Source organism: Sciurus vulgaris, assembly GCF_902686455.1.
Source record: "Sciurus vulgaris genome assembly, chromosome: X".
Lineage (NCBI taxonomy): Eukaryota > Metazoa > Chordata > Mammalia > Rodentia > Sciuridae > Sciurus > Sciurus vulgaris.
The window spans coordinates 122,536,766-122,560,186 of record NC_136471.1 but is presented as its reverse complement, the minus strand read 5'-3'; the positions used below and the strand labels follow the sequence as shown (position 1 = coordinate 122,560,186).

The window sequence follows — 23,421 nt, the reverse complement described above, 5'->3', positions numbered from 1 at the left end:
TATGTACACAAGCACTTATGTAGACACAACATGGAATATGCGGGTGTGCATATATACACAAAACAGACAAAACAGTGTGTCTGCTCCATACTTTCTTCATTCTGTTGGCTTGATGCAGAAAAACATGATAAAATCGGAAGATGAGGGAGTCATGAGATGAAAAGATCCTGGTCCCTGAATTGCCACTCAGAGGAAAGTTTTGCAATCAGGCACATCTTGTTTGGACTTCACACAAGGGAGAAAAAAAACTTCTATCATATTTGGGTCATTCTGCATCTTGGGGATTTTTGGTTAGAAGATGGTATTACCTCAAGTAAGACATGTGTTAATCTCATTCCTTTTGGCCAGTGATTAGCTTAGGAGTAGGTACTGATCAATGAGAAGTACAAGTCTGCTGGGAGCATCTAGAAAAGTTAACTGCCTGGCAACACTAAGGAATAGTAGAAGAAGACTTTTTCATGCTTCTATGGTGTCAGGATGGGATGCTGAAGCTGCAGCAACCTTTTTCAGAGCCAAGATACTCCAAGAGTTGCTGCTTTAGAATCCTGATGTCATTGGGTTGCATTTGGAGCTGGTTATGTGTGATAAATGTCCTTAATATTGAAAATACTTTCTGCTGTGTGTGCAGAACCATCCAAACTGGTATACCTATTCTCAATTTTTTAAAAAACAATCATTCAACAAAGATCTATTATGTGTCTGCTCTGTGAAATATGCTAATATCACTAGGTACTAGAGATTCCCTGACGCCTTCATCTTATGATAATATATGAGTCTGGCAGAAAGAGATGCAGATCAGAGGCCATGGATTTTAATTCGTAGATTTCCTTTAGTAATAACTGTGTGTATGCACTCACAAATATTTGCTGAGCATCTGTGTTGCGTGGTAGGGATATGGCAATCCTGCTATCATGGGGCTTAATAGTGAGGGAGACAAACATTAATCAAGGAATCTTGCAAATGTCTCAAACTGTAATAACCTGAAATCGAGTAGCAACAGACCTGACCTTCATGCACATCACAACTGCAAATAATTTCTTAATTTACTTGTCTACCATCTCTCTTCCCTGCTAGAGTATAAACTCCAGGAGGGTGGGGTAAATATCAAGTCTTGTTGTCTGCTCCATCATCATCCCTAGTGTTAGAAATGCTGAGGTGCTATAAGAAATCAAGCACATGCCCAAAAGTGGGTTGGCAAGGCAAAAATGTACTTGTGCAGAAAGATCCACGGGAGTTTAGAGAGCAAACACATCGGGGTGGGCAGCCCACCAATATTTATCCCTAACGAAGCACTGCCCCTCATTCTTGACAGGAAGAGTTTGGGTGTACAATTTATGTGATTAGCTAATTTAAATTGGGACATGCATAGAAAAGGACTACAGTTGTGACTGGATATCTGTTGGCAAATTTTAAAATGGCTCCATTCTGACCACATGGATCCCTAACTTAAAATGGCTCTATTATATATGTGAAATTTAAGTTATAGTAAATATGCCCGTATTGTGTGATGGGTTTAACTTTGATATAAAAGAAGACATAAATCTTCCACTAGAAAAATACTTGGCATGGATAAAGTATACACTGCTATTTTCTTAATAAATGAGCAGTTAGGAATGAGTTGTCTCTTGGATGAGGGGGAAAAAATCTCTCATCAACTCTGTGTCCCCTGACAGAAGATACCATGTTCTGCTGAAGAGGACAATACAAAAATGGATTAAATGCCCTCTGCAGAAGATTCTCAAGGTTTTGCAAAGTCAGCAACAATTCTAGTGAGGGCATCTAGTTGAGATGATAGCTTGGGAAACTAGCAAATATATCTGGAAGCTGTATAGACTAGCTTCTAGGTTTGGGTCTGCTTGATTTCCCCAGAAAAGAGCTTTACACTGGGGTGGGTCAGGGCAAACTCATGCTCCAAAGCAACCCTGAATTCATTGGAATGCAGCTCTGCACTTCCTAGCCCTGTATGACATTGGACAAATGACTTAGCCTGAGGGAGATTAGCCAGAGTTTCTCCCTTGTGGTGAAGCTACAATTGTTACATCCCTGCTTATTTCAGGGTTGTTATCTGTTTCTATTGCTTATTATAATAAAGATTAAGAGAGATAATGCATATAAAGCCCTTAGCCCAATGCCTAATTGACTCAGGGCAGGTTCTCCAGGGACTCTAAGACCATTTAGGACACAGGAAGTGTATCCAGAGTGCTCTTGAGGTGTGTGTGTGTGTGTGTGTGTGCGTGTGTGTGTGAGAGAGAGAGAGAGAGAATCAGCTTTGCATCACTGTGACCAAAAGACCTGACAAGAACATAGAAGAGGAAACCTCTTAACTCCTCCTTCCCTTCCCTTCCATTCCCTTTCCTTTCCTTTCTCCTCTCCTCTCCTCTCCTCTCCTCTCCTCCCCTCTCCTTCCTCTCCTCTCCTGACCTGAAACCTCTCCCTTCCCCTCCCCTCCCCTCCTCTCCCCTCCTCTCCTCTCCTCTCCTTCTTCTCCTTCCTCTCCTCTCCTCTCCTTTCCTTTTTGAGGAGGAAGTTTATTTTGGCTGCAAGTTTCAGAAGCTCAGTCAGTGGTCTGCCAACTCCATAGCTCTGGACCCAAGGTGAGGCAGAACATCAGTGGAAAGGTGTGATGGAGTAAAACTGCTCAGAACACAGATACCAGGAAGCAGAGAGAGAGAGCTCTGCTCACCTAGGACAAAATATATACCCCAATGGCACACCCCCAGTGACCTACCTCCTCCAGCCACACTCTACCTGCCTATAGTTACTGACCAGTTAATCCTCATTGGTGGAAAAATCCACTAATTAGGTTACAACTCTCATAATCATTTTGAATAAGAGTAGTGAATGGCATGTTAAGTGAAATAAGCCAATCCCCAAAAAACAAAGATTTAATGTTCTCTCTGATATGTGAATATTAACACACAAGTGAGTGTAGGTGAAGACTAGAAGTTCATTGGATTAGACAAAGGGTAATGAAGGGAAGGGAGGGGGACAGGAATAGGAAAGACAGTGGAATGAATCTGACCTAACTTTCCTATGTACGTATATGAATACGCCACAGTGAATCTCACCATCATGTACAACCACAAAACTGGGATCCTAATTAGAATAAGATAAACTCCATGTTTGTATAAATGTGTTAAAATAAACTGTCAAGTGTAACTAAAAAGAACAACAACAACAAAAGAGTAGGAAATGGTCAGTAATCAGAAGTGACAGACCCCAATTGAAGTCTTGTTCAAATGCAGAAACCATAACTTGGGGCTAACCCATAGAAATATTGATGAGCACTATTAAGACCTATTTCTAAAGTAAAAGATCTTGAGGCTCACCTGTGGGAATAACTAGCCAACTCCTTTGCCCAGAGGTGGGAAAATGGGAGATGGAGGTGAACCCAGATGGAAGTTGATAGGAAAAATTAAAACTCAAAGAGGATAGCCTTGGTGCTGTTTTCAATGCCTGTTTTACATAGATTTTGATCAAAGATTTTGGTGCTGTTTTCAATGCCCATATGGTTCTCTACCCAGAATCATATATGCACCCTTAAGCTAGCACACCAAAATGGGATTTTCTGCTATCAGGCCCTCTCTGGCATGGTGAGAGTTCTCCCTCTTCTCACTTATATAAATCCTACTGTGTTTACTCTTCCTTTCCATGATTGTCAGTGGATTTTATTTTTTAAATTTGTGAGACAAGAATCTAGAAGGGGACCTCCCCCATGTATCTCCAGTTCTAGTCACTCTGCACAGGCCCTGCCCTGCACTGGCTGTCCTGAATGGACTCTGCGGACCCTGTGGACCCCACGGACCCCATGCCCCTGCACAGTGGAGATGCACCTTGCTGCAGTTTCCTATCTACAAATGCCTTGGGATGCCTCTGCTGCCATCTTGGATTATCCCAGTCACCACCTTTAGTTGAGGTAGCTTCCATCTGGGGACACTGGGTGGAAACTCATTATCAAGATACCTACAGGTTAGCCACCTCTGCTGTCACCAACTTGGAATGTGGCTGCTTATATCCAGGGATAACAGCCAGGACCTGAAAGATCATCACAAAGGGCCCTGCAGGTTTGGTTATATCTGAGCTATCCCTGCTAGGTGTGCTAACAGCCACCATCTTGTTGCAGAGGGAGAAGAGCGCCTTGCAAGGGGTTGGTAGGTGGGAAATTGTAGACCTTATTGCAAACCAATTATTTATGCTGTAGATAATAAGTGAACTCAGCATCTGTGTTTATTATGACAATTATGTTAATATCTTAATAGGGGCTATTTTGTTTAAGGATGCATATCGTTTGCATTGGGTGCTGTTAATATTGATCTTCCACTTTATGGTGAGGTATTGAAAACCTGCAAAAGCACTATAAATCTATAGGAAGGAAATTGTAATACCTAGGATCCACACTGCTAGAGGGGAAGATACACAAACAACATGAAAAAACAAGGGAAGAAAGTGCCCCAAACAAACCAAGATGCTATATTAATAGAATCCATTAACAGCACGCTAGAAGAAATGTTGGAAAAGGAGTTCAGAATTTACATAATTAAAATGATCCATGAAGTAAAGGATGATACAAGAGAGCAAATGCAGGTAATGAATGATCACTTCAACAAACAGTTAAAAGAGAAAATGCAGGAAGCAAAAGATTATTTCAATAAAGAAAGAGACTCTGAAAAAAACCCCAGAAATTCTTGAAATGAAGGGAACAATAAACCAAATTAAAAACTCAATAGAAAGCATCACCAACATACTAGATCACTTGGAAGACAGAACCTCAGACAATGAAGACAAAATATTTAACCTTGAAAATAAAGTTGACCACACAGAAAAGATGGTAAGAAATCATGAATGGAAACTCCAAGAATTATGGGATAACATGAAAAGACCAAATTTAAGAATTGTTGGGATTGAGGAAGGCACAGAGATACAAACCAAAGGAATGAACAATCTATTCAATGAAATAATATCAGAAAATTTCCCAAACCTGAAGAATGAAATGGAAAATCAAATACAAGAGGCTTACAGGACGCCAAATATACAAAATTACAACAGATCCACACCAAGGCATATTATAGTGAAAATGCTCAACATAAAATATAAGGAGAATTTTAAAGGCCATGAGAGAAAAGCATCAGATTACATATAGGGGGAAACTAATATGGATATCAGCAGATTTCTTAGCTCAGACCCTAAAATCCAGGAGGGCCTGGAACAACATTTTTCAAGCTCTGAAAGAACGTGGATGCCAACCAAGAATCTTATATCCAGAAAACAAACATTCAGAGTTGATGATGAAATAAAAAACATCCTTGACAAACAAAAGTTAAAAGAATTTACAAATAGCATGCACTACATTTTCAGCAAAATATTCCATGAGGAGTATTCCATGAGGAGAAAATATTCCATGAAAAACAACAATAAAAGTCAGCAAAGGGAGGAACTACACTAAAGGAAAAGTCAATCAAAGGAGAAACCAAGTCAAGTTAAAAAATAAAATAAGCCAAAATGACCAGGAATAACAAATCATATCTCAATAAAAACCCCGAATGTTAATGGCCTAAACTCATTAATCAGAAGACACAGACTGGCAGATTGGATTAAAAAAAAGACCCAACAATATGTTGCCTTCAAGAGACTCATCTCATAGAAAAAGATACCCACAGACTTAAGGTGAAAGAATGGGAAAAACCTATCATACACATGGACTCAGTAAATAAGCAGGGGTTTCCATTCTCATATCAGATAAAGTGGACTTCAAGCCAAAGTTTGAAGGGATAAAGAAGAGCATTTCATACTGCATAAGGGAAGCATAAATCAGCAAGACATAACAATCATAAATATCTATGCCCCAAACAGTGGCTCATCCATGTACGTCAAACAAATCCTTCTCAATGCCAGAAACCAAATAGACCATAACACAATAATACTAGGTGATTTTAACACACCTCTGTCACCACTGGACAGATCTTTCAAGCAAAAATTGAACACAGAAACCATAGAACTCAATAATATAATCAATAATTTAGGCTTAACAGATATATATAGAATATTCCATCCATCAATGAGCAAACGCACTTTTTTCTTAGCAGCATATGGATTCTTCTCTAAAATAGACCCTATGTTATGCCACAAAGCTACTGTTAGCAAATACAAAAGAATAGAGCTACTACCTTGCATTCTATCAGATCATAACAAAATGAAATTAGAAATCAATGATAGAATAAAAAATAGAAACTACTCCAACATCTGAAGACTAAATAATACGATACTGAATGATGCATGGATAGAAGAAGACATCAGGGAGGAGATAAAAAAATTCTTAGAGGTAAACAAGAACAGCAATACAACATATCAAAATCTCTGGGACACTATGAAAGCAGTACTAAGAGGAAAATTTATTGCATTGAGCTCATTCAATAAATAATAAAAAGTCAACAAATAAATTACCTAACATTGTATCTCAAAGCCCTAGAAAAAGAACAGATCAACACCAAAAGTAGTAGAAGTCAGGAAATAATTAAAATCAGAGCTGAAATCAATGAAAGTGAAACAAAAAACCTGAAAAAATTTGACAAAATAGAAAGTCGGTTCTTTGAAAAAAGGAGCAAAATTGATAAACACTTAGCCACACTAATGAAGAGGAGGAGAGAGAAAATTCAAATTACTAAAATTCATGATGAAAAGTAAATATCATGGGCTAGGGCTGTACTCGGTGGCAGAGTGCTTGCCAAGCATGTGTGAGGCACTGGGTTCAATCCTTAGCACCACATAAAAATGAAACAAAATAAAGTCATGCTGTCCATCTATAACTACAAAAAAAATTTTTGAAGGAAATATCATGACAGACACTATCAAAATACAAAAGATAATTAGAAGCTATTTTGAAAATCTATACTCCAACAAAATAGAAAATCTCAAAAACATCAAGTTTCTAGAGACTTATGATGCACACAAACTGAATCAGGAGGACATACACAATTAAAACAGATCAATTTCAAGGAATGAAATAGAAGAAGCCATCAAAAGCCTACCAACAAAGAAAAGCCTGGGACTAGATGGGTTCTCAACCAAGTTCTACAAGACCTTCAAAGAAGAACTAATACCAATACTCCTCAAAGTATTCCATGAAATAGAAGAGGAGGGAACCCTTCCAAACTCATTCTATGAAGACAATATCACCCTGATACCTAAACCAGATAGAGACACATCAAGGAAAGAAAAATTTCAGACCAATATCCTTAATGAACATCGACACAAAAAATCTCAACAAAATTTTAGCAAATCGCATACAAAAATATATTAAAAAGATAGTGCACCACAATCAAGTGGGTTTTATCCCAGGGATGCAAGGTTGGTTCAACATCCAGAAATCAATAAACGTAATTCATCATAGCAACAGATTTAAAGTCAAGAATCACATGATTATTTCGATAGATGCAGAAAAAGCATTTGATAAAATACAGCACCCCTTCATGTTGAAAATGCTAGAAAAAAATAGGGATAGTAGGAACATACCTCAACATTGGAAAGGCTATCTATGCTAAGCCCAAGGGTAACATCATTCTAAATGAAGAAAAACTGAAAGCATTCTCTCTAAAAACTGGAACAAGATAGGGATGCCCTCTTTCACCACTTCTATTCAACATCATCCTTTAAACCCTAGTCAGAACAGTCAACCAGACAAAAGAAATTAAAGGATACTAATAGGAAAAGAGGAATTCAAACGATCACTATTTGCTGACAACATGATTCTATATTTAGAGGAGCCAAAAAATTCCACCAGGAAACTTCTAGAACTCATAAATGAATTCAGCAAAGTAGCAGGATATAAAATCAACACACATAAATCTAATGCATTTCTATTCATAAGTGATGAATCCTCTGAAAGAGAAATTAGGAAAACTCCCCATTCATAATAGCCTCCAAAAAAAATACTCGTGAATCAGTCTAACAAAAGAGATGAAAGATATCTACAATGAAAACTGTAGAACACTAAAGAAAGAAATTAAAGAGAACCTTAGAAGATGGAACGATTTCCCATGTTCTTGATAGGCAAAATTAATATATATTTTCAAAATGGCCATACTACCAAAAGCACTACAGATTTGATGCAATTCCAATTAAAATCCCTGACGTACCTCATAGAAATAGAGAAAGCAATCATGAAATTCATTTGGAAGAATAAGAGATCCAGAATAGTCAAAGCAGGAGGCATTACAATACCAGAACTTCAACTATACTACAGAGCAATAGTAACAAAAATGGCATGGTTTGGCACCAAAATAGACATGTAGACCAGTGGTACAGAATAGAAGAAACAGAGAAAACCCACATAAATGCTTTTACCTCACTCTAGACAAAGGTGCCAAAAACATACAATGGAGAAAAGATAGCCCCTTCAACAAATGGTGCTGGGAAAACTGGAAACCCACATGCAGCAAAATGAAATTAAAGCCCTATCTCTCATCCTGCACAAACCTCAACTCAAAATGGATTAAGGATCTAGGAATTAGACCTGAGACCCTTCACCAAACAGAAGAAAGAGTAGGCCCAAATCTTTATCATGTTGGCTTAGGACCAGACTTCCTTAATAAGACCCCCATAGTGCAAAAAATAAAAACAAGAATCAATAAATGGGACGGATTCAAACTAAAAAGCTTTTTCTCATTAAAGGAAACAATAATGTAAAGAGAGAGCCTTGAGAGTGGGAGAAAATATTTACCACATGCACTTTAGATAGAGCACTAATCTACAGAATTTATAAAGAACTTAAAAAACATAACACCAAAAATACAAATAACCCAATCAACAAATGGGCTAAGGAACTGAGCAGACACTTCACAGAAGATATACAATTGATCAACAGATATATGAAAAAAATGTTCAACATCTCTAGTAATTAGAGAAATGCAAATCAAAACTGCCCTAAGATTTTATCTTGCTCCAATTCAAATGGCTATTATCAAGGATACAATCAACAATAGGTGTTGGTGAGGATGCGGGGGGAAAAAAGTACACTCATACATGGCTGGTGGGATTGCAAATTGGTGCAGCCACTCTGGAAAGCAGTATGGAGATTCTTCAAAAAACTTGGAATAGACCCAGCATTTGACCCAACTATCCCACTCCTCGGTTTACACCCGAAGGACTTAAAATCAGCATGCTACAGTGACGCAGCCACATCAATGTTCATAGCTGCACAATTCACAATAGCTAGATTGTGGAACCAACCAAGATGCCCTTCAATTGATGAATGGATAAAGAAACTGTGGTATATACACACAATGGAACATTACTCAGTCATAAAGAAGAATAAAATTATGACATTTGCAGGTAAATGGATGCAGTTGGAGAAAATAGTGCTGAGATAAGAAAATCTCAAAAAACCAAAGGCCAAATGTTTTCTCTGATAAGTGGATGCTGATACGTAAGTTTGGGGGCATGTGATAAGGTAAGAATGGAGGAACTTTGGATTGTGTAGAGGGAAATGAGGGGAGGGGAGGGAGAGGGGGGAAGGAAAGATGGTGGAATGAGACAAACATCATTACCCTTTGTACATGTATGATTACATGAACAGTGTGACTCTACATTGTGTACAACCAGAGAAATGAAAAGTTGTACTCCATTTGTGTACAATGAACCAAAAAGCATTCTGCTGTCATGTATAACTAAATAGAACAAACAATTAAAAAATTAGACTCTGTGATTTTGCACTGTTTAATTTTCTCTTTTTAATTATTGATGTGAAATGCATATAACATAAAAGTATCTATTTTTAAATGAAATAAAAAAAGAATCCAGAAGGAAATTGGCAAAACAAGAAATCTAGTCTCATCTCAAAACTCTTTTTTTTACATTTTTTTAGTTGTGGATGGACACAATCCTTTTGTTTGTTTTTATGTGGTGCTGAGGATTGAACCCAGTGCCTCACACATGCTAGGCAAGCGTTCTACCTCTGAGCCAACCACAGCCCCTAAAACTCCAGTTTTAATTTCACCTCTGAAAATTCTTGCACTGTCTTATACATATGCTTTTGGGGGCCACCACATATTGAAACCATAGCAGTGTGTGAAGGAAGCAGGAGGAATAACTTAAGCCTCAGGTGACCCCACAGGGAGATCTGAGGCTGGGATAGCTTCTGAGTTGTGACTTTGTGGCAAGCATCTTCATATTTCCCCCTGAGGAAGTTAAAGTTTGGTGGGGCAGCCTCTTAATTTTCTATAGAGGAACTCCACCAACAGGCTTCATTTACTGTACCTTCAGCGTCTGGAAGGACAAATACCTTGGTCCTCAAGGGGAGTTCTCCCTGGGTGGCATACCACAATGTTCACTACATTAATAGTGTTCCTTTTTTTTCAGGATTGGGGATTGAATCCAGTGATGCTTTAGCACTGAGCTACCACAGTCCTTTCTCTTTATTTTTGAGACATGGTCTCCCTAAGTTGTCAAAGGTGGCCTCAAACTTACCACCGCCCTGCCTAAACCTCCCTGAAGCTGGGATCACAGGTGTGTATCAACATGCTCAGCTAATGTGAACTTTTGAAGCCACTAGTGTAGCTATTTAAGATTGCCTAAATCGTGCTGAGAACTCAAATCTTACTCATTGTCAAAGTGCAACTTTCCAAGGGTTCTGGTGTAAGTTATACAATGAACATGTGTCAAAAATATATTTAGGAGGAGTTTCAAGATGGCGGCCTAGAGGGTGGCTGCATTTCATGTTGCTCCAGGACTCAGGATTCAAAAGAGGAGAAATTGAGAGACTTGGGACCAACTCAAAGCAGCCAGGTGAGTCTCTCCCATTGGGGAGGCGTCCCGGATGGGACGGTGGTCCCGGAACGCAGGGAACTTTGTGAAGTAGAGCTGCCCGGCGAGACGCCCCTCCCCCTGCTGGAGCAGTGAACGCGGACAACTGGGAGCGTTGTAAAGGAGGCCGCTCAGCACAGCGCTGGGACTCGGAGCAACCACTGGGGCTCCGGAGGCTGCCTAGGGGAGGAGCGGCGAGGAGAGCTGTGTGGACTCAGGACACCGGGGCCTGCCCTGAGGAGGAGGAGGAGGAGTGTGGCCGCTTGGATTTGGAGTGGCTATACCAGAGCTACAGGCGGTTGCCAGAGGAGAAGCTGCGTGGCGAGCTGTTTGGACTTAGAGCGACTGCTTCTGAACACCGGGGCCTGCCCTGAGGACGAGGAGGAGGAGGAGCGGGGCCGCTTGGATTCGGAGTGACTACACCAGAGCTACAGGCGGTTGCCAGAGGAGGAGCCGCGTGGTGAGCTGTTTGGACTCAGACCACTTCTGAACACCGGGGCCTGCCCAGAGGAGTAGGAGGAGGAGGAGGAGGAGGAGCGCAGCGGGGCGTTTGGACATGCAGTGACTGCATTAGGGCTCCAGGCGGCTGCTCAGAGGAGGAGGTGAGTGGTGAGTTGTTTGGACTTAAAGCAACCGCTCCTGAACACAGGGGGGCTGCCTGGAGGAGAAGCGCGGTGGGTCGCTTGGTCTCGAGTGGCCGCACCAGAGCTCCGGGTGGCTGCCCAGAGGATGCGTACAGCGGGTCACGTGGATTCAGAGCCACTCAGAGTGACCGCTCCTGAACACCCGGGGGGTTACCTGGAGGAGGAGGAAGAACAGGGAGGGTCATTTCGACTCGGAGTGATTGATTGCCCAGGGCTACGGGTGGTCGGTGGGAGGAGGAGGCACGCAGTGAGTTGCTAGGACTCCTAGTGACCGCACCGGAATATTGGGCGGTTGTCTGGAGGAAGAGGCCTGTGGCGGGTCTCTGGGATTCAGAGCGATTGTACGGGGCCCCAGGTGGCTGCTCAGAGGAGGGGCCGCATAGCCAGGCGATTAGGTGCAGAGCAGGGTCCCAGGATCTAGGAGGCTTCTTGGTGGAAGAGCCACACAGAGACAGGCTTAGGGGCGGAGCGAAGGTTCCAGGAGTGCGGGCAGATTCTCTGAGGAGAGGCAGCCTAAGGAGATTCATCTGCAAAGAGTGAGGCTCCCAGGCCCAGGAGGTAGGGCTGGGCCCCTGGGAACATTGCAGAGGAAGGCAGCTCAGCCCAGGCGGTAGCTGTAAATTGAGGGGAACCTCTAGGAGGGAACTGACCAGCGAGACCTCCCCACCGGGTGAGTCTTCCCTGCCGGGTGAGGTTTCCCCACAAGGACGGTAAAACCAGAGACACAGGCCCAAACAGGCCTTGCCTCAGCCCGCAGCCTAGTTCCCCTTTGGATGACCATTGGTCAACAAGTGGAGGCACCTCTGCCCACTAGCAGGGAATATACCCCACCTGAAGGCCACCACTCCTAGAGAGGCAGCTTCCTTGTGGAGCACCGCATTATCAACTTCCTCCAAGACTTCAGCCTACTGAAGGCTAAGAGGGGATATATATATAGAAATCTTCAGGGATATTGTAAGTCAATAAAGGAAATCTGCAATTTCTCAGCGGTCCACTGATACCTGAACAATATGAGAAAACAAGGAAAGAAAATGCCGCAAACAAATCTAGATGTTACATCAATAAAACCCAATGACAGCATGGCAGAAGAAATGACAGAAAAGGAGTTCAGATTGTACATAATTAAAATGATCAGAGAAGCAAACGATGAGATGAAAGAGCAAATGCAGGCATTGAATGATCGCACCAATCGACAGTTAAAAGAGCAAATACAGGAAGCAAAAGATCATTTCAATAAAGAGTTAGAGATATTGAAAAAAAACCAAACAGAAATCCTTGACATGAAGGAAACAATAAACCAAATTAAGAACTCCATAGAAAGCATATCCAGTAGGATAGAACACCTGGAAGACAGAACCTCAGACATTGAAGACAAAATATTTAACCTTGAAAACAAAGTTGAACAAACAGAGAAGATGGTAAGAAATCATGAACAGAATCTACAAGAACTATGGGATATCATGAAAAGGCCAAATTTAAGAATTATTGGGATTGAGGAAGGCCTAGAGAAACAAGCCAAAGGAATGAACAACCTATTCAATGAAATAATATCAGAAAATTTCCCAAATCTGAAGAATGAAATGGAAAATCAAGTTCAAGAGGCTTATAGGACTCCAAATACACAAAATTACAACAGACCCACACCAAGGCACATTATAATGAAAATGCCTAACATACAAAATAAAGACAGAATTTTAAAGGCTGTGAGAGAAAAGAACCAAATTACATACAGGGGGAAACCAATACGGATATCAGTAGATTTTTCAATCCAGACCCTAAAAGCTAGAAGGGCCTGGAACAACATTTTTCAAGCCCTGAAAGAAAATGGATGCCAACCAAGAATCTTATACCCAGAAAAACTTACCTTCAAATTTGACGATGAAATAAAATCCTTCCATGATAAACAAAAGCTAAAAGAATTTACAAAAAGAAAGCCAGCATTACAGAACATTCTGAGCAAAATATTCCATGAGGAAGAGATGAAAAACAAAGAAGCAAATCAGCAAAGGGAGGAATTATCCTAAAGGAATGGTCAAATAAAGGAGGAGCCAAGTTGTGTCAAACAAATAAATAAATAAAATTTAAAAAATGAACCAAATGACCGGGAAACCAAATCATATCTCAATAATAACCCTGAATGTTAATGGCCTGAATTCATCAATCAAAAGACATAGACTGGCAGATTGGATTAAAAAGAAAGATCCAACAATAGTGTAAGAGACTCACCTCATAGAAAAAGATACCCCTAGACTAAAGGTGAAAGGATGGGGAAAAACATACCATGCACATGGACTCAGCAAAAAAGCTGGAGTATCCATCCTCATTTCAGATAATGTGGACTTCAAGCCAAAGTTAGTCAGAAGGGACAAAGAAGGTCATTTCATACTGCTTAAGGGAAGCATAAATCAGCAAGATATAACAATCATAAACATCTATGCCCCAAACAGTGGCTCATCCATGTATGTCAAACAAATCCTTCTCAATTTCAGAAACCAAATAGACCATAAAACAATAATACTAGGTGATTTTAACACGCCTCTCTCACCACTGAACAGATCTTCCAGACAAAAATTGAACAAAGAAACCATAGATCTCAATAACACAATCAATAATTTAGACTTAACGGACATTTATAGAATATACTGTCCAACCAAGAGCGAATACACATTCTTCTCAGCAGCACATGGATCCTTCTCTAAAATAGACCATATATTATGCCACAAAGCTAATGTTAGCAAATACAAGAAGATAGAGACACTACCATGTATTCTATCAGATCATAATGGATTGAAGTTAGAAATAAATGAAAGAGTAAAACACAGAAACTATTCCAACATCTGGAGATTAAACAATATGCTATTATATGATGAATGGATAACAGAAGATATTAGGAAGGAAATTAAAAAATTCTTAGAGGTAAATGAGAACAAAGAAACATCATATCAAAATCTCTGGGACACTATGAAAGCAGTACTTAGAGGGAAATTTATTTCATGGAGCGCATTTAATAAAAGAAGTAAAACTCAAAAAATAAATGACCTAACACTACAGCTCAAAGCCCTAGAAAAAGAAGAACAGACCAGCACCAAAAGTAGTAGAAGACAGGAAATAGTTAAACTCAGAGCTGAAATCAATGAAATTGAAACAAAAGAAACAATACAAAAAATTGACAAAATAAATAGTTGGTTCTTTGAAAAAATAAACAAAATTGATAAACCTTTAGCCACACTAACAAAGAGAAGACGAGAGAAAACCCAAATCACTAAAATTCGGAATGAACAAGGAAATATCACAACAGACAGGATTGAAATACAAAACATAATTAGAAGCTATTTTGAAAATCTATACTCCAACAAAACAGAAAACCTCGAAGTCATCAACAGGTTTCTAGAGACATATGAATTGCCTAAACTGAATGAGGAGGACATACACAATTTAAATAGACCAATTTCAAGTACTAAAATAGAAGAAGTCATCAAAAGCCTACCAACAAAGAAAAGTCCAGGACCAGATGGGTTCTCAGCCGAGTTCTACAAAACCTTTAAAGAAGAGCTCATTCCAATACTTCTCAAAGTATTCCATGAAATAGAAGAGGAGGGAACCCTCCCAAACTCATTCTATGAAGCCAATATCACACTAATACCTAAACCAGACAGAGACTCATCAAGGAAAGAAAATTTCAGACCAATATCCTTAATGAACATCGACGCAAAAATTCTCAACAAAATTTTAGCAAATCGCATACAAAAACATATTAAAAAGATAGTGCACCACGATCAAGTGGGTTTCATCCCAGGGATGCAAGGTTGGTTCAACATCAGGAAATCAATAAATGTCATTCACCATATGAATAGACTTAAAGTCAAGAATCACATGATTATTTCAATAGATGCAGAAAAAGCATTTGATAAAATACAGCACCCCTTCATGCTCAAAACACTAGAAAAAATAGGGATAGTGGGAACATTCCTTAACATTGTGAAGGCCATTTATGCTAAGCCCATGGCTAATATCATTCTAAATGGTGAAAAATGAAAGCATTCCCCCTAAACACTGGAACAAGGCAGGGATGCCCTCTTTCACCACTTCTATTCAACATCGTTCTTGATACTCTAGCCAGAGCAATTAGACAAAGCAAAGAAATTAAAGGAATACGAATAGGAAAAGAAGAACTCAAACTATCCCTGTTCGCTGATGACATGATTATATATTTAGAGGAACCTGGAAATTCCACCAGAAAACTCTTAGAACTCATAAGTGAATTCAGTAAAGTAGCAGGTTACAAGATCGATGCTCATAAATCCAATGCATTTTTATACATAAGTGATGAATCCTCAGAAAGAGAAATTAGGAAAACTACCCCATTCCCAATAGCCTCGAAAAAAATAAAATACTTGGGAATCAATCTCACAAAAGAGGTGAAAGACCTCTACAATGAGAACTATACAACACTAAAGAAAGAAATTAAAGAACACCTTAGAAGATGGAAAGATCTTCCATGTTCTTGGATAGGAAGAATTAATATTGTCAAAATGGCTATACTACCTAAAGTGCTATACAAATTCAATGCAATTCCAATTAAAATCCCAATGATGTACCTTACAGAAATAGAGCAAGCAATTACGAAATTCATCTGGAAGAATAAGAAACCCAGAATACCTAAAGCAATCCTTAGCAGGAAGAGTGAAACAGGGGGTATTGCAATACCAGATCTTCAACTCCACTACAAAGCAATAGTAACAAAAACAGCATGGTATTGGTACCAAAATAGAAAGGTAGATCAATGGTACAGAATAGAGGACACAGACACAAACCCAAATAAATACAATTTTCTCATACTAGACAAAGGTGCCAAAAATATGCAATGGAGAAAAGATAGCCTCTTCAACAAATGGTGCTGGGAGAATTGGAAATCCATATGCAACAGAATGAATCTAAACCCATGTCTCTCACCATGCACGAAACTAAACTCAAAATGGATTAAGGACCTTGGAATCAGACCAGAGACTCTTCAGATTATAGAAGAAAAAGTAGGTCCCAATCTTCAACATGTTGGCCTAGGACCAGACTTCCTTAATAGGACTCCCATAGCACAAGAAATAAAAGCAAGAATCAATAACTGGGATAGATTCAAACTAAAAAGCTTTCTCTCAGCAAAGGAAGCTATCAGTAATGTGAAGAAAGAGCCTACAGAGTGGGAGAATATCTTTGCCAATCATACTTCAGATAGAGCACTAATCTCCAGAATCTATAAAGAACTCAAAAAACTCTACACCAAGAATACAAATAATCCAGTCGACAAATGGGCTAAGGAAATGAACAGACACTTCACAGAAGATCTACAAGCAATCAACAAACATATGAAAAAATGTTCAACATCTCTAGTAATAAGAGAAATGCAAATCAAAACCACCCTAAGATTCCATCTCACCCCAATTAGAATGGTGATTATCAAAAATACAAGCAACAGGTGTTGGCGAGGATGTGGGGAGAAAGGTACACTCATACATTGCTCGTGGGGCTGCAAATTAGTGCAGCCACTCTGGAAAGCAGTGTGGAGATTCCTTAGAAAACTTGGAATGGACCCTCCATTTGACCCAGCTATCCCACTCCTTGGCCTATACCCAAAGGACTTAAAATCAGCATACTACAGAGATACAGCCACATCAATGTTCATAGCTGCTCAATTCACAATAGCCAGACTGTGGAACCAACCTAGATGCCCTTCAATTGATGAGTGGATAAAGAAACCGTGGTATATATATACAATGGAATATTACTCAGTCATAAAGAATGATAAAATTATGGCATTTGCAGGCAAATGGATGAAATTGGAGAATGTCATGCTAAGTGAGATAAGCCAATCTCAAAAAGCCAATGGACGAATGATATCGCTAATAAGTGGAGGATGACACATAATGGGGGGGAGGGAAGGGTTAGTGTTAGGGTTAGAGCTAGGGTTAGGGAGGGGGGCAAGTATGGAGGAAGGAAGTACTGTGTAGAGGGTAAAGAGGGGTGGGAGGGGTGGGGGGAAGGGAAAAAATAACAGAATGAATCAAACAACATTACTCTATGTAAATTTATGATTACACAAATGGTATGCCTTTACGCCATGTACAAACAGAGAAACAACATGTATCCCATTTGTTTACAATAAAATATATATTTAACTTATCAAGGAGCAGGATAACAAAGCTGGCTCAGAAGTTGCCAGAGCTCATCCAAAGGCAAAGTTCGTTTTGCGGATTGCCACTGATGATTCCAAAGCAGTGTGTCGCCTCAGTGTTAAATTTGGTGCCACACTCAAAACCAGCAGACTTCTTCTGGAACGAGCTAAAGAATTAAATATTGATGTCATTGGTGTTAGCTTTCATGTGGGGAGCGGCTGCACTGATCCTGAGACCTTCGTGCAGGCCATCTCTGATGCCCGCTGTGTCTTTGACATGGGAGCTGAGGTTGGTTTCAGCATGTATCTACTTGATATTGGTGGTGGCTTTCCTGGGTCTGAGGATGTGAAGCTTAAATTCAAAGAGATCACCAGTGTGATCAACCCAGCACTGGACAAATACTTTCCATCAGACTCTGGAGTGAGGATCATAGCTGAGCCAGGCAGATACTATGTTGCCTCAGCTTTCACGCTTGCAGTTAATATCATTGCCAAAAAAATCATCTTAAAGGAACAGACAGGCTCTGATGGTGAAGATGAGTCAAGTGAACAGACCTTTATGTATTATGTGAATGATGGAGTGTACGGATCATTTAATTGCATCCTTTATGATCATGCACACGTGAAGCCCCTGCTGCAGAAGACCTAAACCAGATGAGAAGTACTATTCATCCAGCATATGGGGACCAACATGTGATGGCCTTGATCGGATTGTTGAGCGCTGTGACCGGCCTGAAATGCACGTAGGCGATTGGATGCTTTTTGAAAACATGGGCGCATACACTGTTGCTGCTGCTTCTACTTTCAATGGATTCCAGAGGCCAACTATCTATTACGTGATGTCAGGACCAACATGGCAATGTATGCAGCAAATCCAGAACCATGGCTTCCCATCCGAAGTGGAGGAGCAGGACGTCGGCACTCTGCCTGTGTCTTGTGCTCAGGAAAGCAGCATGAAACGTCCCTCAGCAGCGTGTGCCTCCACTAGTATCAATGTGTAGATGCCACTCTTAGCTGTTCACTGCAAGTTTAGCTTAAGTTAAGGAATCTGGGGGGACCATTTAACTTAATTACTGCTAGTTTTGAATGTCTTTGTAAGAGTAGGGTTGGCACAGATGCAGCAATATGGAAGACTAGAAGATGGGGTCACACTTATCTGTGTTCCTATGGAAACTATTTGAATATTTGTTTTATATGGATTTTTATTCACTTTTCAAACAAGCTACTAAAGAGTGCCCCCTTAGCTGCCCAGCAAGCATTTGTAGCTTGTACAATGGCAGAATGGGCCAAAAGCTTAATGTTGTGACCTGTTTTGAAAATAAAGTATCTTGAAATAAAAAAAAAAAAAAAGCTGGCTCAGAGGATATAAGGACTGATAATCAAGCACACACACATTTGTATGCATACATGCACACATATATAGTTAGTGGAGAAAAAGAATTCTGGAATAAGATTGTAAACTTAGAGACAAAGTTTTTTAGTGACCTATAGGGACAAATAGACATAACCTTTGGCATTATCTTTTCTCCAAAGTGAAAATCATCTTCAACTTTGTGTCTACAAAAGAACACCTAACTCCACAGGCTGGATTCTAAGCAATAGCATATAGTCAGTCACACAAGTCACATCCTATTGATACTTGAAAATCAGGAGGGGGTCCTCATTCCCCTGGTGTTGAAGATTAAACACCCATGAAACACTGAGGCAAGCACAGAAAACAAGTTGTATATACGGGACAGAACAGAGAGAGAGTTTGCCAGAGAGAAGGGGATCCAGAGCTGGTTCCCCCGGGAAGTGGGGTTGTCTTGTCTTCTTATAGATCCCAGGTTTCCCTTCCTTCCCTTCCTTCCCATCTTGCCTAGTGACCAAAAGGTAGGAAAAGAGCCACATGGGGGGCTCATCAGCAACTCCTTGTGTTGGAAGAAGTGATTCCCTGGAAGTGTTGGTAATGTTGGTAACCAGTTGCAGGGGAGGGCTCTGGAGGTGTTAGCATTTTATTTCCTTTTCTTTGAATTCTCCCCCATCTTCCCCACCCGATCATTTATTATCTATGCTGACTATATGTTCTGTGCCCCTGTCTCATTATGAGAAGAGGGAATGCTTAGGCTGCCTCATTAAGACAATACTCTAGCAGGGCTTTAAAAGGGCACACAGTTATCTTCTATGTCTTATTCACATTGTGGAATTTCTTAACATCAGTGAACCTCAAACAGCCCATAATAGTCACCAGGACTGTCAACACACAGGAGTGGGCCCCTATATAGAGTATGAAGGGAAGCAAAGGGAAGTGAATTCTCCACATGTGATACCTGAAACCTTTCATCCTTCTCTGCCTTTTTACAAGGAGGCCTATATGCTCTGGAAAGTAGAAGGTGATTACACAGTGCAATGAGGGTCCATTGCCTTGAATCCTTGCCAGGATCTTGGTGGGGGGAAGAGGTCACTGAAACACTCCCTCTCTAGGGGTTAACATGAGCAATATGTCTCAGAAACACAAGGGGAAATACAGTCACATTGTGGGTCACCCCACATCTGATTCCATGGTCAATTAAAGCCATGTTTCTGGTCATAAACTGAGAGGCTTTCCTCCATTACCCACTTCTGCCATGATGTTCTGCCTCACCATGGATCCTGAGATACGGAGTCAGTCAACCGTGAACTGAACCTCTGCAACCAACAACTCAGGTCGTTCATCTTTCAGTTCTCTGTCCCATTGAACTTGATACCTTAAGAAATGACTCCTTGGAAACTCAGATTCATGAGCATGTCGAAAAAGGGAACTATGTGAAGGTGAAGAAAATTTTAAGAAAGGAGTTTATTGGCACCCAGAGGACTCAGCCAACTGAGAACCCCAGGGTACAGAGATATGAATCCCATCCTGATGTCAGTGTCTCTCTAGGACTGACTTTGGAACAACCAAAAGAGATCCTAGACTTGGTAATCAAGGGGGTAAAGGACACAGGCAGTCCACCCCATTCACCAAGGGGTCATTTTTCTTCCATTGCAAGAACACCACTAGTTCTACAAATGCACATTCAAATCTGATGGCCCAGGAACCTTAGAATCCAGATGCTCCTCCTCCTGCTCCATTTCTGGAAGAGGAATCCTAGAGCCCCCATGCAAGTTGGGCAAACCTCTATAACTTTGAAATGGGATATCTATTCAAGTTGTTTGAACTTGGGAGATGACAGAGAAGAAGAACACCCAGGAGCTGCTTTATCTCTTGAGGGGCTAAGTTCAAACTGGGTAGATGAATTACAGTTTATGGAAGAAGAGTTGGAGAAGATGGAGATATAATTTTGTGATGAAAATAAGAGCTCTTCAGATATTGATACAGAGCTTTCCTTTAGGTACTGGCGAAATGATTCACCTAGTTCATTCAGCCTACCTAAGCCAAACAGAAGTCAAGGACAAAGTGAATAATAGGTCCATGACTGAAGAGTATATCAGTAAGGTGTGCTGAATTTAGATGTGTTAATGGACCAGAATGCTGATTTGCTAAGGAATATCCAACAGAAAATAAATGAATTTTAGTTGATAGAGAAACAGGAGTAGTACAGATCTTTGTGTGCTACTTCAAGGAAGTTTGCAGCTTATCTATGACTCACCTTCAGCCATGGGACCTCCATCTTTGAGTTAACATGATTCCTGTTATGCAGCTATCAGGGAGTCCCTAGCCGGATAGCAGTGGCAGTTGCCTAACTCTGCCAAGGCCTCCAAAAATAGTGAGAGAATTTCAAGGAGCACATTTTGGCAAAAGGTCCAAAAAAAGAAGTGACTATAGCTAGAAATCCTTCACCCAAGTCTCTGAAGAAAGCACTGGGGACCATTCAGAGACCAGCCATCAGGTACATCAAAGTGGGAGAAGTGGGTAACCTTAGCACCAGGATCAAGTTTGCCCCTGACATGTGTGTAGAACTGACATATAAATGCAACCAGTTCATAGCAAGTTCTCTTAGCCTTGGGAAATAAGGCTTCTGGGATGGAATTCCAAGGTAGATACTGTCCACCTGCCATTCCAAATCCAGCACACAGCCCATGTCCTTCTCTGTAAATCCATGTTTTAGGTAGAACCATATGAAATTTGTTTTATAGGTCAAAACAATAAATTATTAGAAACTTCACATGGTTGAACTTATGTATTTTTGGACAGGTATTAACATCCATTCTAAATTTCTCATTCACTCATTCAGAAACATTTATAGAGCCAGTGGCCATATTAGACCCTAGGATGCAATGATGAGTAAGTGTTAAAAGAACTACTTATAGGCACAAGTTATGTCCATAAGTAGCTCTTCACTGGGAGAGGGGATCTGAGGGATCTTCTGGTCAAAGAGGACACCTTAAAGGAGGTGAGCAGACACCTTGGTTGTTGGCCTGGGAGGCCTACTTGAGGCTGGTGAGGTTGCAGAGTGGCTCTTCCGTGAGCTCTTTAGGGAGGCCAAGGTCTTACTCATTCCATATCCCAGCCCCCTGCTTGGTGCATGACACATAGAAGGTATTCAACAAATGATTAAAGGAATTAGGGGATTAATAGATGAATTTGAACAAGTTCACAATTGAAAGCCAGCTGTTTAGAGAATCAGGTTTTTAGAGCTTGAAGACCTCTCAGACATAGATCAACTCTGTCATTTTTCAGAGTGTGAATCTCAATTTCAGTGACTTTAACTTTCTGAGATCCAGTGGTATTACCAAGATGGAAGCCAGGTAGGAAGGTCTGCCCCACTGGAAGGAGAATTTTCTTACTGAATTTAGAATTTCTGGCCCATGTTGATAAAAAGTCAGGCCAACTTTTAGTTGGACTAAATTACTATTAAAAATCTCTCTCTAGTCAGAATGGCAATGATCAAGAATATGAACAATAATAAATGCTGGGAGGTTTTGGGGAAAAAGTACACTTGTACATTGTTGGTGGAACTGCAGGGTAGTACAACTACTATGGAAAGCAGTATAAAGATTCCTCAAAAAATGAGGGATGGAACTGTTTCAGAGCTGGGGTCTTCTGGGAAAATGAGATAACGTGAAGACCCCACCTCTTCAAACCCCCATTCTTGTGATAAAGTCAGAAAGATTTCAGACATTTTGCTCAGAGTAACAGGAATCAGTTTACTGAAGGGATAGGAAAAAGGAAAGGGGACACTCTCAAGGGTGGGTCCTCTCAGAAGAGAGACAATGTGCTTCTCCTGCACTCCAGTTTTACTTTGGGTTCCTCTTATCAAGGTTGTTTCCTGCCTGCATTTTCTTGCAGGAACAGATGATTTGCTGAGAAATGTGATATACCTATAGGCAGGGCTGTACATAAATTGCTTTTGGGCAAGGAAAGCATGTGGGGGTCAGCATAGTGGGCCCCTTTTATAGGATGATTCTCTTAACCTTATGTTCCCACCACCTTCATATGTCTGTTCCCTAACAGAACCACCATATGACCCAGTTATCCAACTCCTTCGTGTTTCCCCCAAAGATCAAAAATTGGCATACTATAGCAATACAGCCACCTCAATGTTTATAGCAGCACAATTCACAATACCTGAAGTATGAAATCAACACAGATGCATGTCAATAGATGAATAGATTAAGAAATTGTTTTACACACACACAGGAGTTATCCTCAACCATAAAAAATGAAATTATGGCATTTGACAGTAAATGGACGGAAATGGAGAGTATTAGGCTAAGTGAAATAGCCAAATTCAAACTCAAAGGTCAAATATTCTCTCATATGAAGAAGTTAGAGTAAAATAAAGAGGGAAAGATAGGATAATATAAAGAACTAATCAAATATAAATTAATAGATGAGCCAAAGGAAGTCAAGTA

General features: G+C 40.3%; 1 protein-coding gene across 1 annotated transcript in view; it reads left to right on the top strand.

Moving 5' to 3' along the window:
• LOC306651620 (ornithine decarboxylase-like) overlaps positions 1–18,947 on the top strand; it is a gene marked incomplete at its 5' end in the record, with an annotated part of 29,767 nt that extends 10,820 nt beyond the window's left edge. Inside the window, 2 exon segments of the mRNA XM_079124265.1 lie at positions 17,621–18,246; positions 18,248–18,947. Coding sequence (XP_078980391.1) covers positions 17,621–18,246; positions 18,248–18,608 — 987 coding nt within the window. The 3' untranslated portion in view covers positions 18,609–18,947.
• Between the last annotated feature and the right edge of the window lie 4,474 nt (positions 18,948–23,421).